General features: G+C 40.0%; 1 protein-coding gene across 7 annotated transcripts in view; it reads right to left on the bottom strand.

Moving 5' to 3' along the window:
- Positions 1-18,352, bottom strand: part of SRGAP1 (SLIT-ROBO Rho GTPase activating protein 1) — a 228,654-nt gene that overhangs the window by 97,912 nt on the left and 112,390 nt on the right. For all 7 annotated transcript variants that reach the window (XM_089674139.1, XM_089674140.1, XM_089674141.1 and 4 more), the window contains exon 4: positions 3,046-3,108. In XM_089674139.1, the coding sequence (XP_089530265.1) occupies positions 3,046-3,108 (63 nt within the window). The remainder of the gene's footprint in view (positions 1-3,045; positions 3,109-18,352) is intronic.

Raw genomic sequence — 18,352 nt, 5'->3', positions numbered from 1 at the left:
GGCAGGGTTTAGGGTAATGTGACTGCCATGATTGGCTGCCAAGGTGGTCACATGATCAGAAAGCTCCTGACCGCAAGTAGCGATTGGGACCTGTGAGGAACCGACAAATGTGCCATGAGTGTGCAAGGCGCGCGCTCTCGGCACATATCTTGTTTACATTGGGCACCTCGACCCAGCCGCCAAGAGGCTGCATATTTGTGTATGCTTGGCGCCAAGAAGTTAAAGTGTATTTAAAAAAGAAAAAATTTGAAAAACCACTGTGTAAATACCATGTGGCATAAAAAGTTGCAACAGCCACTATTTTATTCTCTAGGGCCTCCACGTTTAAAAAAAAAAATATATAATGTTTGGGGGTTTTAAGTACATTTCTAGCAAAAAAAAATACTAATTTTACGTCTGCAGAGGACCCAGGATGCCTATGAATCTGACAAGAGCAACAGTTTTTTTTTACACTTCCCAAACTAACATAAAAAATTATTTCAAATGGTAAATTTACTACAGCCTTTTTTTTCCCCCCAAAGAGGCTACCCAGGCTCCCCTGTGGTGCCTTGGCAGAATGCCTAAGAGATGCCCCAAAACTGTATATAAGCCTGTCTTTTAGTTACTCAAAGCCATAGGTTTTAATTGTGCACCACTACAACCTTCTAGCTGCCAGCATCCTAAACCTGCTCCTCGCCGTCAGCACTGGGAACACATTAACTGAGCGAGGGAGATAAAATGGAGAAAAACACTGGAATACTAACCAGCACAAGTGTGCAAAGGTATGTTTGCTTTGGCAGAATAAATCACCGTTAAAGTGTTACTAAAACCACAACAGTAAAATCAGTCTGTATATGCACTCACTGTGGAACCTAAGGGGTTAATCCTCTGCATTGTGTAAAAAGGCTGTTTGATCCTGTCTTCTCTGATCCTCCTTTTTTCAGTGCCCCCCTCTTATCTCCTAATAAGACATACTGTGTGGAGACACTCTCCATATGCTCAGTTTGGTGCATATTGCTAGAGAGGTTTTTTTTTTTTCTCTTGGGAGGGTGCATGTGATCAGCACAGGGCCAATCATCACTGTCCAGACAGGTCAGGGGTCTGCATCGTCCTAGAGCAGAAAGAAAACTCCTCCTAGAAGCTTTAACATGTGCTCTGCTGCACACTGATAGAAGTCATGAGACTGCTCTGTTGATGAGAAAAATTTTGCAGTTTATATTTACTAAAATAACTATTTCCATGTTGTGTACTGTGGGAGACCAGATATAGTAAATGCAGGGTCCTGGGTTTAGTAACACTAATGTTGGGTGTCCTACATGTGTGGATGTTGCTGCAATATGTAAAACTATTATTTTAGTTTTTTACATTTTAGAATGGGGAGCCTTGAGATTTTGCTGAATTTTAAAGGCTGCCTTGACTGAAAAAGGCTGAGAAACACTGAATTAAACCAAAAAAGAGCAAATAAAACGTTTATTGCTCAGGTTAAAACTGAATGAAGCCCAATATACAGATCTCTTGAGGCTCACTTCACAGCAGGCATTCACATTAGCAAGTATTTTCAAGAAAAATTGCATGGAAATGGGAGTGTGATTAAGCCCGAAAAGTTTCACATATGGTTCATTATAATGCCTAAAAACTGCAGTAAATAATTACAACCGAATAAACAGAAAGTTGAAAATACTTTTTATTGGGTGGATTTTTCCCAGGACGTGATGGAATTTTCTTAAAATTTGATTTTGGCTTGTCTGTGATGCTTTTGGAGAGGAGTGAGGAAGGATTTGAATTTCTGACAACACTTTTATTGTTGTCTGTGCTCTTCTGTTGTGGTGAGCGCACCCGCATTTCCTGTATGGATGTCACAGGAAGTAAGGGAAAATCTCCCTGATGTGATCACAGACAAAAAAAAAAAAGAAGAGACAGAAATATTACTCTTCCCTACTACAAAGAAACATGATTTTTCCTGGAGCTAGGCTTTAAGTACTAAACTACCAGCCCAGCAGCACATATTTAACTACATGCTCAGAGAATGGAGCAATTCTTACACCAGGACCAGCTGTTAACTTAATATCAACACGTCACAAAAAGAAGTTGGGCTAAGGAGCCCACAGAAGTGACTATGAGCCCACAGAAGTGACTAGTAGCCCACCAATAACCTCTGACGCACCAGCTCTTCTGGCAAAGGGCAGTCTAGCCATGTCCTATCCATATTCTGTACATAATTATTGTAGAAAATAATATTGTTAAAACTGTCCACAAATTACATTTGACGCATTTTTTGTTTTTGCAATCCATATAACTACACAAAAGACTTAAGGACTTGTGCTATTTTCCCTACAGTACAACAGATAAGGATGCTGAAACTGGCATGATAACACAATAGTATATTTATTATTTCAGGTACTTATATAGCGCCATAGCGCCACCAATTTACGCAGCACTTTACATATATATATTGTACATTCACATCAGTTCCTAACCCTCAAGGGTCGTACAATCTAAGGTCCCTAACTCACATTCATAGATACACATACTGGGGCAAATTTAGACAGGAGCCAATTAACCTACCAGCAGGTCTTTGGAGTGTGGGAGGAAACCCACGCAGGCACAGGGAGAACATGTAAACTCCAAGCAGGTGGTGCCGTGGTTGGGATTTGAACCAACGACCCGAGTACTGCCAGGTGGAAGTGCTAACCATTTAGCCACTGTGCTGCCCACCTGTAATCACACACCAACAAATTCTCAACCATATGAGCCCAGCTTCGCTGTTATAGTGACCTTTACCGGGCTATTTCACAATCAATATATTCTCACAATTAAGAACTATTGAAAATCACTCATGTAGCCCTACCCTTATAATTCTAAGCCAGGGGTTATGCATCTAGGGAACAAAATGGGAACAGGCACCAGGTCATTGACCCACCCAATAGGCAGAATAGTTTATATTGACATTCTCAGTGTGGATTACTTGGAGAGTAGGAGTTTTTCTTCAGCTGTCTCCTGACCCAGTTAGAAGGGGGTGATGTTGCAATGCAGAAAATATAATAACACTGCAGATGTGGTGCTTACCGTGTACAGCTCATTAAGTACTTTCATTAGATCCTCATGAAGCTGAAAAGCAATTTCTTTGCTCTGTAATGAAATAAAAGAAAGCAGTGTAAATTGAATGCAAATACAGTTATCTCATCTTGCAGGCTTTTTAAAAAAAATTGTTGCTTAAACTAAACTATCAAAATGCAGATCATTTAACCTGTGCTGTGGTATAAAAATTTATATTAAAAGGTGCCTACATTTACTGAGCGGCTGAATTACACTCGTCTGAATTACAACCCTTATTAAAAAGCCATGCTATTGCATGGAAAATATGAGTAGATTCTTCGTAACATGATGACAACTGAAGATAAGTTAATGCTACAACAAAGCTATACAATTCCAAACACAAACAAAAAAATGGATTAAAAGGGTTAAAACAGGCAGAGCTGGAGCCAGCTGTCAGTCAGGCAGCTGGGTGGATCCTGTCATTATTTTTCGGATCCTTCCAGAGCCTGAAATGAAAGCCTGCTGTCAGATGATTCTGGGTAACAGGAGAGTAAACCTGTGCACACCTGTGACCCACAAGAGAAGTATGGCCACAAAAGCTTCAAAATCTCTGAAAGATTTTTGATGCTGTCTTTGCCTCCATTGGAGACATTTCTGTTCACCTCCTAGCTTACCTTTATGGCGTGATATGATTTTGAGGTCTTAATATTTGGTAAGTGTTCTGGGTGCTTGTGGTGGTGGGCTAGCAATCACACAGAGGAGTCTTCTAATTACTTGAGAGTGCACGGTTTTGGACTACTTTTTATGGGGAAACTGGGGGAATATATAGGGTGTAAAAACAGTAGGAGCAACCCAACAGTGGTTCTAAGCCTCCAAATTTTGGTAAAGCACCCAGTTTAAATAAATTCTAAAAGCAATAAAAAGGTACAGCAGAAAGGAAGCAAGTATAGTGCGTGTAAACCAGTGAAACATTTAAACACAAACAAATCGAAAATTCATTATGCACAAGTATTATTTACGAGGGACATTCAAGTCAAACTGGGACTTTTAATTTTACAGGTATAAAAAGGACTGCTAGCGTGGCAGTAATACATGCGGTAGTAAGTGACAAGTGTGTCCTATTACTGATATGCGGTGCACATGTCGCAGGACAGTCCAGAGATCATTAATCAAGATGGCAGACAACAGTGTTAGTGCGTGCATGGAACAACGTGTGGTGATGAAGTTTCTTGTTATGGAAGGCGTAAAACCCACGTATATCTACAGAATACTTCAAGCACAGTACAGTGAGAAGCTCAGCCACAGAAAGACATCTGAATGGTGTAAATGTCTCAAAGATGGCCGTACGTTTGTCAGTACCGATCCCAGGCGTGGTGGTTCACAGCCCACAGTAGTCATTCCTGTGAACATTCAGCGCATGGAACGCCTGATCCTGGATAATCGACGCATAACTTGTCATGAAATTGCACAAGAGACAAAAGTTCCTGTGGAGAATGGTGAACACAATGATGACGAGGTGAAACAAACTGTCCTAAGATGGCTTAGGTGTATTTAAAAATCTTTCTTCGACTAAGCCTTCCAGGCATTAAAACACTAGGAGAAGTGTATAAATGTAGCAGGGGAGTATGTAAAAAAAATGCAGTTTCAACTCCTTGAAATGTGTTCTTTTATTATATAAAAACACAAATGTCCCGGTTTGAGTTAAACGCCCCTCGTATAATTCAGGTTTATTTCAACATAATAAAATGGTTGCAATTGCGGGACCAAACAGATTGATTTACCCATATACACCGGAAAATGAAAACTAGAAAAAGTTATAGTTTAATATTGGTGACTAACTGCTATTACATTTTCACACACCACTGTAGACACATCCATTAGAAAACCTGACACCCCAAAACTCCTCTGCTGGGTGTAAAAGGATACAAATTTTGTTGGTAACCAAAAAATTCAGTCATACTGCAATACTATCAAACTATTAACTTAGTGGGAAAAACAGTCTCTTTCTTATTCTACTGACTCAGCAGACTGAATAGCTCAGGTGTGAATACAAAAGCAGGAAACTGTCCATTTTATACTTGCTGTTACAATTCTAAATTCTGAAACATTCTGAGCAACAATGAAGGACAAAAACAATAAAACAATGGAAAACTCAGTGGGGGGGATTACAAATTAGAAATAAACCCCTCTAGCTCTCATCTGTATAAAGTACAGGCCCTGTTCATCTTCAGATCTCAGTACAGATACAGTGGTAGAGATTTGGAGTTCTGCAAAGTAAATCCTGAAATAAAAAAAATCTTACAATATGCAAATGTATGCACATAATTTACAAAAGCTATCAAACGGCTTTGTTAATTTGGTACACCTAATGCAAATCATCTATACTGTAGGACATAAGCATATTTTATATATGCCCCCAAGCAAGCATGAAACTCAATTCGCTGATATTGTAAATGACATGCAAACGTGAGGCAAACCTTGACAATTAAAAAGACACAAAATCAAAGAGAATGGGACATAGTTTGAAACAATGAAAACGTATGCACACACTGTAAACTACTTTTTATTGCTAAAATGATTACCAAAAAAAAAAATCCCCCAGTCTTTTTTGCCTGAAATGCTGTGCTTGGGTGTATTTGTAGAATAGCTAGTGTGAAGTAAAGCAGTAAGGACCCATAATAAAATTCATTTGCAACATTTAAGATCCACATTCCAAGATGATCACATTTTGTTCATCACATCTACGGTGATGTATTCCTGTACACTGCACCCACACAGCTTAAGTAATACTTTGCAAGGGTTACCAATTTATTATCATAGCTGTGGAATCATATGCCTTTCAGGGTACTCAAAATGTTTACATTCCGTTATTTTTTGTGGAAGTATGAGACAATGCAAATTGCTTGCCTTTGACTAAACATTGTGTACACTGCAACATTAAGGCCCCACATGGCCATATAACACCAAGATCAGCGTATTTCTGCAGTGGGTATGGTCTAGTGTTTGATTTGTACAGGCTTCCTGTGTGATCACAATGACAAGGAGACACTGCTTGTGGCTGTCCACATACAACCATACAAAAAGTGAGTACACGTTGTTATGAAAAAAAATAAACCGCCCTGTATGCCGACAGTAAAAGCTCCACATGTCATTACATGTGAACCACTGTGGAGCATGTTATTTGTGTACAGGCTGAGCACACGTAACGGACTGCAAACACCTGGCAATACCAGCCACAGATATATGCTAATCTGAGTGGTGTAAGGGTCTAGACATCTAAGTGAATGAGGCCTTAGAGCTCATTCACACCAGACGTGAGGGGATATACTGGCCGCAATTTCCACTGCAGCCTCAAAGTATAGACAAGACAAAATGCCTTGTTTAAAAAATGCTGTCTGTTTACACCACACCATTGCAGTGCTGTACTCTATATATAAAAAAAAAAAAAAAAAAAAAAGTGCTGCACGCTGGTGTGAATGATCCCTTAAACTGTAACTAAACCCAAAATGTTAAAAACTTCAAGCATGCAACTCTTTATTGTAGGAGAGACTTGCTATGTATCTTCTGCAATAACACATTTATGTGCCTGCTCAGTCTGTGACAGCAGCCAGTGAGCGATTTAAGGTGATTGTAAAGGCTCAAGGTTTTTTACCTTCATGCATTCAGATGAGTGTATAGGAAATCCAAGAATAAAAAAAGAAAAAAAAGTACAGTATTATACTGTGCCTTACCAGTCCTTTGACGTGGTGATTGCATTGGTTTTCTTTTTTTCTCACTCTGTGGGTTTACTGCAGAGACCGAAGCGCTAGTTTTTGCCCCAATGCAAAGCACAGCATGTGAACACCCCCATCCTCTGCAACACTTAAGGGGGGGGGGGGGTGAAATATGCTAAAAACATGGCTCAATGGCGCATTTTTAATCTAAATGAAACGAGCCCTGAGTTTACATGCTCTTTAGAACAGTTAAAATGTAATTACAAAGGAAGGTACATTTTTTTGTACATGGATATTATGCATTTTTTTTTCAGTATGATTTATCGCTCTACGTTCACATTGGTAACACCTTAATCTAAAAAAGAAAAAGTGAAACGCACAGAGGCTTGGCAGTTAGCCAGAACACAGCTATCAGTAGCCTGTCCTGTAAAGGGCTGAAAGTTTAATTGCTGATTGCTTGTCACGTGTTTACTACTGCTTTGGTTAAAATGCATCTGTACTTCATTACAGGTGAAACTTCGCTTATGGACTGTTATAGGACACCATCGGTCTCTGAAGATCATTACTTAAAACTTTAAAGTACCTCTGCAGCGCCCCAAGAAGCCAAACTTACTCTGCAAGTTTGGACTACAGAACGTTGAGCACTGGAACACTCCATTGTATCCAACAATAAGATGTAGACATCTCTCAACTGGTTGCTGAGATACCAACATTGCAATGTGTGATGCAACGTCTCCTGGAAACCTGGAAGCCAATAATGAGTTATCCTGAAACCCAACAGAGGCAGACTAAAGTTTATATCATTTTGGGCAGGCACAGAATAGTGGTTTAAATCATAAGGTTAGTTTATGTACTATTATGAAATACAGGTTTCCTTGAAACTGGAGAAATAGCTGCTATACCTCTTTAGGGCTAACTCACATTGGAGTGATGTGTTAACATGCATTACATCACGTGTTAACAGATACTCTTTGGAGAAGATGCTTGTTCAATTTTTAACGAGATGGTGTGTATGAGCCTTAAGGGACCATTTACACACTTGCATTGTGGAAATGTTTATGCTACATGCATTGCTGTGCTGCAATACCATTCATTTTGAATAGCACCACAACCACTAAGGAAAAACACAGGTGTTGCAGCTAGCTGCAGCACACAATAGTGCATTGCAATGTGTTGTGTAAAAACATTTTGTCACATGGAAGATGTTTGATGGATTAGCAGCCCACCGATTCCAATGGCCAACTGCAACATACACTATATTGCCAAATATATTGGGATGCCTGCCTTTACATGCACATGAACTTTAATGGCATCCCAGTCTTAGTCTGTAGGGTTCAATATTGAGTTGGCCCACCCTTTGCAGCTATAACACCTTCAACTCCTCTGGGAAGGCCGTCCACAAGGTATAGGAGTGTGTCTATGGGAATGTTTGACCATTCTTCTAGAAGCGAATTTGTGAGGTCAGGCACTGATGTTGGATGAAAAGTCCTGGCTCACAGTCTCTGCACTAATTCATCCCAAAGGTGTTCTATCGGGTTGAGGTCAGGACTCTGTGCAGGCCAGTCAAGTTCCTTCACCCCAAACTCGCTCATCCATGTCTTTATGGACATTGCTTTGTACACCGGTGCGCAGTCATGTTGCAACAGGCAGGGGCCATCCCCAAACTGTTCCCACAAAGTTGGGAGCATCAAATTGTCCAAAATGTCTTGGTATGCTGATGCCTTGTAATGCCTATGAAATGTGCTAGCCTTGGTTTCCTCAGGGATTTTTTACAGTAAAGCATAGCTGCTCATATACCAGAAGCACGGGGAATGACATAACGTCATTCCCTAGGCTAAGTGAAATTTGCAGAGTCACAAGATATAGCTAGAATTAGGAGATAAGACTTGTTTATGCAGTTCTGTTACTTTACCTAGCCCCCCGGCTGGCAGGCTTATTGCCATAAGGTGCACCTACTCAGCCCACTTTTAGGCAATCTCTGAAAACCTCTCTCTTCTGGGAAGCCTATCCTGTCCTCAGCTAATAACAGAATCTTCTATTCCTCCTACCAGTCCATCCTCCACAGTTATTACCTTTTGTACCACCAGCCCCTCCCTCTTAGATTATAAGCTCCAAGGAGCAAGGCCCTCCTAACCCTCTTGTATTGAACTGTATTGTCTGCCTTTTATTTTGTAAAGCGCTGAGCAAACTGTTGGTGCTATATAAAACCTGTATTATAATAATAAAATTAAGGTTTAAAAATCTTTAACTTAGAGAAAAACGTAGATGGCAGTATATAGAGAAGAGTTTGATCATGTGTTTATTAGGCCTGCTAGATGGCATGATAGTGATAAGTGACTGGGTGTGACTGTTGCCCCAAAGAACCTTTCAGTGTTATCTGAAAGAAAGCATCTTGGAGCGGGTGAGGCACCACCCAATCTGGCATAGTGGCCAGAAGCACTAAGCAGGGGTATTTAGGAAAGGCCTGGAGACAATGCGATTGGAAGCCATCCCACATGTGAGGGGACACGCTGACGCTGGGATTTTCGCCGAAGCTGCATGGACTCATTGGTCGGTTGTGCTTCTCCACGATCTCCTGTGCACTGTGGTTCGATGGGGGTCTCTTCCTTCCCTTAGCTTTGGTAATGTATTAATTCTATGCTGTGATGCTGTCAAGCGTTGTGTATTTCATACTGTAATACTCACATTACTATTGATGTGTGTTATTATGCAGATTGTAAAAGGCATAAGAAATATCCTCCTGTGTGTTGTGTGATAAAAAAAAGTGGAGGTCTTGAAAGTGCGAGAACACTGCAGTTGGATTCTGTTATTCGTTGGGGTGCTGAGTGAATGCTGCATAATGTGCCAGGGCAGTTTCACACTTGGTAGTGTGTCCCTCAAGCTTAGAATCTATGGTGTGAGTGCTGGTTTTGATCGTACCTGTGCAGTTTGTGTGGCTTGCTCTTGGTTTTTGTATCCAGCCTTGCATTACACGACTTAAGAGTTCCCTTCACTGCAACTAAGGGGCCAAGCCCAACCCCTGAAAAACAATCCCACACCATAATCCCCCCCTCCACCAAACTTCACACTTGGCACAATGCAGTCAGGCAAGTACTGTTCTCACGGCAACCATCAAACGTGGAGATGTCCATCAGATTGCCAGACAGAGAAGAGTGATTCGTCACTCTTGACCTCGTTGACCATGGAATATTTAGTAGCAAGGAAATTTCACAGATGGACCTATTGTACAGGTGGCAACCTATCATGGTACAACGTTTAAATTCACTGAGCTCCTGAGAGTGACCCATTGTTTCACAAACGTTTGTAGAAGCAGTCTGTATGCCTAGGTGCCTAATTTTATACACCTGTGGCCATGAAGGGGATTGGAACACCTGAATCCAATGATTTGGAGGGGTGTCCCAATGCTTTTGGCAAGATAGTGTACGTTGGTGTGTGACACAATGCAAGTTAAAGCCCTGCACAAATGTAAATGGGACCTTAACGAAGAATTACAAGTAGCCCAATGAAAGACTACATATCCTAGTTACTAATAGCTATAATACTCTGGCAAAGTCCTAGTATGTGATTTAAAAAAAATACTGAAACCAAAAAACAACCTTCCCACCGACAGCCATTATATAGCTAATTGGCTTACAGATTTACTGCAGTTTTTCATGCAAGAACTAAATAGCTGGAAGTGTAAAAAATAAATATACATACATACAAAAAGGGCATTCTTTGTTAATATTTGGTCCAGTTAAAAGTCATATTTACTTCGATTTCCAGGAGAAAAGGTCAAAACAAGCCATGCACAAAACTGACAAGTGGGAATTAAACACGGCTAACTGCAACATTTTCCAAATTATTCAGAGTAAATTCACAATGAATAATTTAGGTTTAAGATAAAAAGGCCAAACACAACAAAAACAGTTAACCTCAAAATAGTTAATTCATTTTACATTATACTTTTCACTGCAAGAACTTATTTTGCAGTAATGTACATAAAGAAATGTGGGAATTTACAGCAGGGGCGTGCAACCTTTTGACTCTCTTAGACCACACATTGGAAGAAGAGGAATAGTCTTGGGCCACACATAAAATACACTAACAATAAGGATAGCTGATGAGCAGAAAAATTTGGGCGGATCACAAGTTAACGATCAATGATAGAGATAATGTACCTAAGTAATAAAAACTTTTTTTTGGTAATATTTTTTATTATAAAAGTAAAAGAGGGCAACATAAAACTGGTATGATATTTGTTTTCGATAAACATATTTATATCTGGTTCGATGGATGTACCAGCAATTCTCAATGAACTCTCAAGGTGCTGATCAGATATTTTGGTTCTAATAAAAAGGTGCAATTGCGAAGAGTGGGAAGATAAAACTTATCAAAGTCCAGTAAAGAGACCATATCAAATTTTTGTTCAACCACACGTGTTTGCTCAGAGTAAATGCATTTTGACAAAACATACCAAAAAAAAATAAAAAAATTCTACATTTTTAAGTAGGTTTATGATTTTGTGTTGTGCCGTATTCAAAGCTATCTTTGGCCGCGGGTTGGACACCCCTGACTTACAATATTCTTGATATTCTCTTAAATTGTAAGTATATTACATAGTGTTATTAAAAAAAAAGATGTGCCCATTTTTAAGCCCAAGAGTGTTTTTCTAATTATCTAAAATATAATTTAAATGAACTTCCTATTATGCCCTGCACATAAGAAATCAGGCTGAACGCTGGACTGAAAGCACTGTAAGTCACTCAGTTTCATTGTGTAGTAGATACAGTCATGGCCGAAATTGTTGGCACCCTTGATATTTTTCCTGAAAATCAAGTATTTCACACAAAAAAGGTATTGCATTAACACATGTTTATTCCCTTTGTATGTATTGGAACAAATATAAAACAGAGGCAGAAAAGCAAATATGACATAATGTCACACAAAACCCCAAAAATGGGCTGGACAAAAGTATTGGCACCCTTAACTTAATATTTGGTTGCACACCCTTTGGAAAACATAACTGAAATCAGTCGCTTCCTATAACCATCAATAAGCTTCTGACACCTCTCACCCGGAATTTTGGACCACTCTTCCTTTGCAAACAGCTCCAGGTCTCTCTTATTGGAAGGACACCTTTTCCCAACAGCAATTTTAAGATCTCTCCACAGGTGTTCAATGGGATTTAGATCTGGGCTCATTGCTGGCCACTTCAGAACTCTCCAGCGCTTCTTTGCCATCCATTTCTGAGTGCTTTTTGACGTATGTTTGGGGTCATTGTCCTGCTGGAAGACCCAGGATCTTGGACGCAAACCCAGCTTTCTGACACTGGGCCCTACAGTGCGACCCAAAATCCTTTGGTAATCCTCAGATTTCATGATGCCTTGCACACAGTCAAGGCACCCAGTGCCAGAGGCAGCAAAACAACCCCAAAACATCATTGAACCTCCACCATATTTTACCGTAGGTACTGTGTTTTGTTCTTTGTAGGCCTCATTCCGTTTTCGGTAAACAGTAGAATGATGTGCTTTACCGAAAAGCTCTATCTTGGTCTCATCTGTCCACAAGACGTTTTCCCAGAAGGCTTTTGGCTTACTCAAGTACATTTTGGCAAACTGTAGTCTTGCTTTTTTATGTCTCTGTGTCAGCAGTGGGGTCCTCCTGGGTCTCCTGCCATAGCGTTTCATTTCATTTAAATGTCGACGGATAGTTCGCGCTGACACTGATGCTCCCTGAGCCTGCAGGACAGCTTGAATGTCTTTGGAACATGTTTGGGGCTGCTTATCCACCATCCGGACTATTCTGCGTTGCAATCTTTCATCAATTTTCCTCATCCGTCCACGACCAGGGAGATTAGCTACAGTGCCATGGGTTGCAAACTTCTTGATAATGTTGCGCACTGTGGACAAAGGCAAATCTAGTTCTCTGGAGATGGACTTGTAACCTTGAGATTGTTGATATTTTGCCACAATTTTGGTTCTCAGGTCCTCAGACAGTTCTCGTCTCCTCTTTCTGTTGTCCATGCTTAGTGTGGCACAGACAGACACACAATGCAAAGGTTAAGTGAACGTCTCTCCTTTTTATCTGCTTTCAGGTGTGATTTCTATATTGCCCACACCTGTTACTTGCCCCAGGTGAGTTTACAGGAGCATCACATGCTTGTAACATTCTTATTTATCCGCAGTTGTGAAAGGGTGCCAATACTTTTGTCCAGCCCATTTTTGGAGGTTTGTGTGACATTATGTCGAATTTGCTTTCTTTCCTCCCTTTTTTTGTTTTGTCCCAATACACACAAAGGGAATAAACATGTGTATAGCAAAACATGTGTTAATGCAATACGTTTCGTGAGAAATACATGATTTCCTGGAGAAATATCAAGGGTGCCAACAATTTCGGCCATGACTGTATATCTTTCAGGCAATGTTAGCCAAGTTCAAACATTTCAGAGAACAGACACACAGAGGACTTCAGCAATTCAATGTAACCAGTCAGTCAAATGCAGGGTGTGAAAAATGCCAGCCATTATTGGGACAGAGGAAAACTCTGGGTTACTGCTGGTGGGGTGGGAGGAGCTGAAATGCCAGGGCTAGTTGGGTAAAGCCAGCATAGCTTATTACGCTTTGGGAAAACTCTGCCCTTAGTAAAGATGGCAGCCCAAGATTCAGATAGGAATAGGACACAGCACGTGTATGTGTGTACATGTTTGGGAGAAGGTCTGCCCTTAATAAGGATGGCAGCCCAAGATTCAGATAGGAATAGGACACAACATGTGTATGTGTGTACATGTTTGGGAGAAGGTCTGCCTTAATTAAGGATGTCAGCCCAAGATTCAGCTTTGAGCAGGAGAGAGCATGCATGTGCTCAGCTCTGCTGACAGACTGAGCAGGAAGGAAGATTGTGTCTGCAGGTGGGAGAGTCCAGAGTATCCTGGAGTACTTTAGTGGAGAGGAAGATGTAATTTCAAATCAAAGTGATAGAGTTTAAGATCTAAAACAGGATGATGGCTAAAACCTCTCAGGCTACTGCTGGTGGGGAGGTGGTCTCTGAATTGCTGAGAATATATTAGGTAAACCCGGCAGTTTGAGAGATTGTAGCAGCTAATGTGACTGTATTGACAGCCAGTGTTGCGCAAGAGACTGAGCCAAGTCCTGCCTGCCTGTGAGAAAGGTGAACTTAGTCTGTCTTGCACAACACCAGCTGTCAACACCATCACATTGGCTTCTATATGTTCTCACACGGGAAGTCCCAAAGGCCTGCTATGCAACACTTCTAAAGTGACAATTTTGCAATAGAATCGACCAGCTTAATATCTAGTTGGAGAGTAAAAAGAATAATTTTGGTTAACATGCAATAAGTGAAAAGTGACTTGCAGAGCTCAGTGGAAACTCAATATTCTACTCAAGCACAAATAAAAATGAAAAAAGGTCAGCAACTGGTCTTTTAGCTACAGCTAGATAAAGATGGGCTGGGCTCACCCACTAGCCAAATCCCAATGAAATTCAAGATTCTCTTTTCCTTGCACACAGGTTCTCACAGTTCCTGCTAAAAGCAGAGTGATGATTATGATGAGCAATTGAGAAAAAAAATTGATGATTGTTTGGGGTGGAATTCCACTTTAACATATACTGGTCACTCTAATACCCAAGTGTGTATGATATAAAAAAAAAAAGTTTAAAGTAAAAATGTTCAACTACATTTCCTGAGCTTGCTATGAATGACAGAATGGGAAACAAGAAGGCTACTTTCTAATTTTTGAAGGTTAATGGAAAACACAAATAAAAGACTGATTTTATTTTGAATAGCTAATATGTTTTAGTACAGATGAGCAAGATCTATTATGGTCTAAAGCTACTGCAAATACTTATTGTTATTTTCCATAGTGCACGTTGGATAAGTTACTCCAGTGAATCTGCAGCAAGAGCTTTGAAAAAGTCAGTGGTTTTATATGTCAAGAATAAACACAGCTGGTGATGGGAGATGAAAGACTAAGGATCGTGATGAAAGAGCACGGAATTATGACACTGAGGCAAACCTATGCAATGCACAGAATTTCCACTGTAAGCACTTCACTTGAACATCCTCCATTCATGGCCTAAACAGATCCTGTTTACACCATTTGAAGTTCCCAGCCAGTCAAACTCATCAGACTTGTACAAGCAGGCAGTGCCACTATTTATTGTACTTGACTTTGGGGCTATGGCCTTAGATAAGGCAATTAAAAAATGTATATAATGGTTTTGCAGAAATGTTGATATCTCATGCAGGTTTCACAGTAAAGGTATTTTATATACATGTTAGGTAGTGGTCTCATGTTCAGAAATGGCAAAAATGTGTAATGCCAGTTTCACACCATACAGGCTTCGTAACTCTTCTTACAGGCTTCATACATACCTCCTGTTAAACAGGGTGCTATAGTAAATGGATACATGTCAAATCCTCAAATGTCAAGTTAATGTAGAATCTTCACCTTACCTAATCATCAAATTATGGGTCTTCAAAAGTTAAATGTTTTGACCACATTTGTTTTGTACATCACATAGTAAAAAAGACCCCTCCTACCCCTCTGGAGGGGCAAAGCAGAAAGCCAGAACCAAAGAATGACAGTCACCGCTATCTGCTCATAGAGGAGGGGAGAACTGAGCAATCAGCGGTGTTTGGATCGCTCAGTTCCCAGTGCCAGGGGACAAATGCCACATTGGATCAATGCTGCATCCACCTAGATGAGCATAGAGGTTTATTTTTTTACTTCTCTTAATTCTAGGCTCAGGGGGTGTGGACATTTTTTGAAAAACTACTAGTTCACGGACTAAAATCGGGGTCCCAATGTACTTGTCCCTTATGACAATCAACTTCTCCTGATATAAAAAAAAAAAATTAACCAAAACCGTATTTAAATAAGGTCTTAATTGTTATAACACTACTGAATGAGATGGTTTTATCACTAGGGATGTTCAATGGATACATGTCCCGTTAAACCTTGAAATAGCTTTGCCAGGATGGAAAATACAAAAGGGTGATGCTTGTTATTAGGCAGAGGTGCTTTTAAAAATGAAAGGGGCTTTATGGTGACCTAAACTTTTAATAATTTTAACATTGCGCGGTTTATCTCCTCCTCATCTTCTTGCCTGTCTCTAGCACTGCACCCGGGGACTAGCAGGGAGGGGAGTGTTGGGTGCTCATCAGGGAAGGGGAATGTCGGTCTCTGAACATTCAGCAGAGGTGCATCTGCTGAGCGAATAAGTTACCCTTGCACATGGAAGCACTTGGGTGCTCAGTACAAGCGCATGCTGAGCAGAGAAATCAAGCTCTGGTGGTACTTCAGGGTCGGATGCCCCGCTGGGAGAAGACAATAGCTCTGCAGGAGGGATTCCTCTGTCAGCACTGTGTTGATGGGGGAATCCTGGAACTGTATTTCCTGCAATGAAAGGTTCAGGGAAAGAAATTCACACTGTCTATGGCCTGCCTTTTACACACAATGAGCATATCGGACGAATAATCGTCTGGGTTTTTTAGCCTGTTAGTCTCATATCAAAAGTGAAGAGGTTATTAAAAAGATACAAAAATTCTTGTACGACAGAAAGAAGATTCGGAATTGATGTATTGCATTTTCAGACGAAAACTGTACTGATCAAACAAAAAAACTGTACGATCTGGTATCGTATGAGAAAGGTATTCATGCTTGTCAAATAATTTTGGAGAAAAGCTGTGTAGGAACGATCAGCTTATCGTATGATCGCTTCAAAAGCAGTATTTTTCATACAATTTTCTGATGGTATGTACAAGGCATTAGCCACTGAGAATTAAAACCCAATTAACTTCACAGCTATTGGTCCACCTCAGCAGAGGGGCATGTCAGACTGATGCACCAAGGTCCCTACTCTCAGAGAGAATAGCAGATTTTAACTGACTAAATAAGACCCAAGACAGTAATGCTATCTGGAAGGGGTGAATAGATCACAAGAATGTCCAAAAAAACAAAAACACAGACAAAAACTACATATATAATAATTGTACAAATAACTGTGCTATTAAGCCCATTGCAAACAATTCTATACATCTCGTTTCTAGCTTTTCTTTTGTACTACAACCCCTGGCAAAATGTATGGAATCACCACTCTTGGAAAATGTTCATTCAATTGTTTAATTGTGTAGAAAAAAAAAAAAACACTAAATCACAGACATGCCTCAAAACTATTTTCATTTAATTTTCCAACCTTCTGGCTTCAAGAAATAAAGAAAAAAGAAAAAATACTGTAGTCAGTTGCAACTGTTTTTGCAGATCAAGCAGAGGAAAAAAAAAATAAGGAATCGCTCAATTCTGAGGAAAATTTTATGGAATCATGAAAAAAAACAAAAACCACCACAGTACACCACTAGTACTTTATTGCACCACCTCTGGCTTTTACAACAGCTTGAATTCTCTGAGGCATGGATTTAACTATCGACAAACAGTATTCTTCATCAACCCAGCTCCAACTTTCTCTTACCACAGTTGCCAGATCAGCTTTGCAGGTTGGAGCCTTGTCATGGACCATTTTCTTTACTTTCCACCATAGATTTGTAATTGGATTGAAGTCCGGTCTATTTTCAGGCCATGCCACTGACATTATATGTCTCTTTCTTGAAGGAACATTTTCACAGCTTTTGCCCTATGGCAACATGCATTGTCATCCTGAAAAATGATGTCATCACCACCAAACATCCTTCCAATTGATGGAATAGGAAAAGTGTCCAAAATCTCAATATAAACTTATGCATTTATTGAAGATTTAATGACGGTCATCTCCCCTGTACCATTACTTGAGATGCAACCTCAAATCATCAATGATTGTGGAAATTTGCATGTTTTCTTCAGGCAGTCGTCTTTATACATTTTTATTGGAACGGCACCAAACAAAAGTTCCAGCATCATCACCCTGCCCAATGCAGATTCGTGATTCATCACTGTATATCACTTTCACCCAATCATCCACAGTCCATGATTGGTTTTCTTTAGCCCACTGTAACCTTGTTTTTTTCCTGTTTGTGTGTTAATGTTGGTTATCGTTTGGCTTTTCTGTATGTTAATCCCATTTCTTTTCGGTAATGTCTTACAGTTTGGTCACAGACGTCGATTCCAGTTTCTGCCCATTTTTTCCTCCTTTGTTTTCTTGTGCATTTTTTGTGTTTAAGGGCATATTGAGTTACGTTTTCTATCTTGACTCTTTGCGGTTTCCTTGGTCTACCAAAACGCTTCCCTTTTACAACCTTCCCATCTGATTTGTACTTGGTCCAGATTTTAGACATAGCTGACTGGGAACAACCAACATCTTTTGCAACATTCCCTGATGATTTACCTTCTTGAAGAAGTTGTATAATCCACACCTTTATTTTAACTGACATCTCATGTGGGAGCCATGATTCATGTCAATCAGCTTGATGCAACAGCTCACCAAGGTGTGCAAACACTCTAACTGCAGACTAATTAGCAGATGTAATCTGATGCAGATGTTTCTTTTAGTACAGGCGAAGTACATGGTGATTCCATAATATTTTCCTCAGCTGCAATAGACTACAGTTTTTTTTTTTTTTTTTTTTAAAGTGTTTCTTAAAGCCAGAAGGTTGGAATGTTAAATGAAAATAGTTTTGAGTCATGTCTGTGA

This window comes from Staurois parvus, unplaced genomic scaffold (assembly GCF_062004578.1).
Source record: "Staurois parvus isolate SC_StPar_1 unplaced genomic scaffold, SC_StPar_1.0 ptg000147l, whole genome shotgun sequence".
Lineage (NCBI taxonomy): Eukaryota > Metazoa > Chordata > Amphibia > Anura > Ranidae > Staurois > Staurois parvus.
This window is presented reverse-complemented; position numbering and strand designations above follow the sequence as displayed.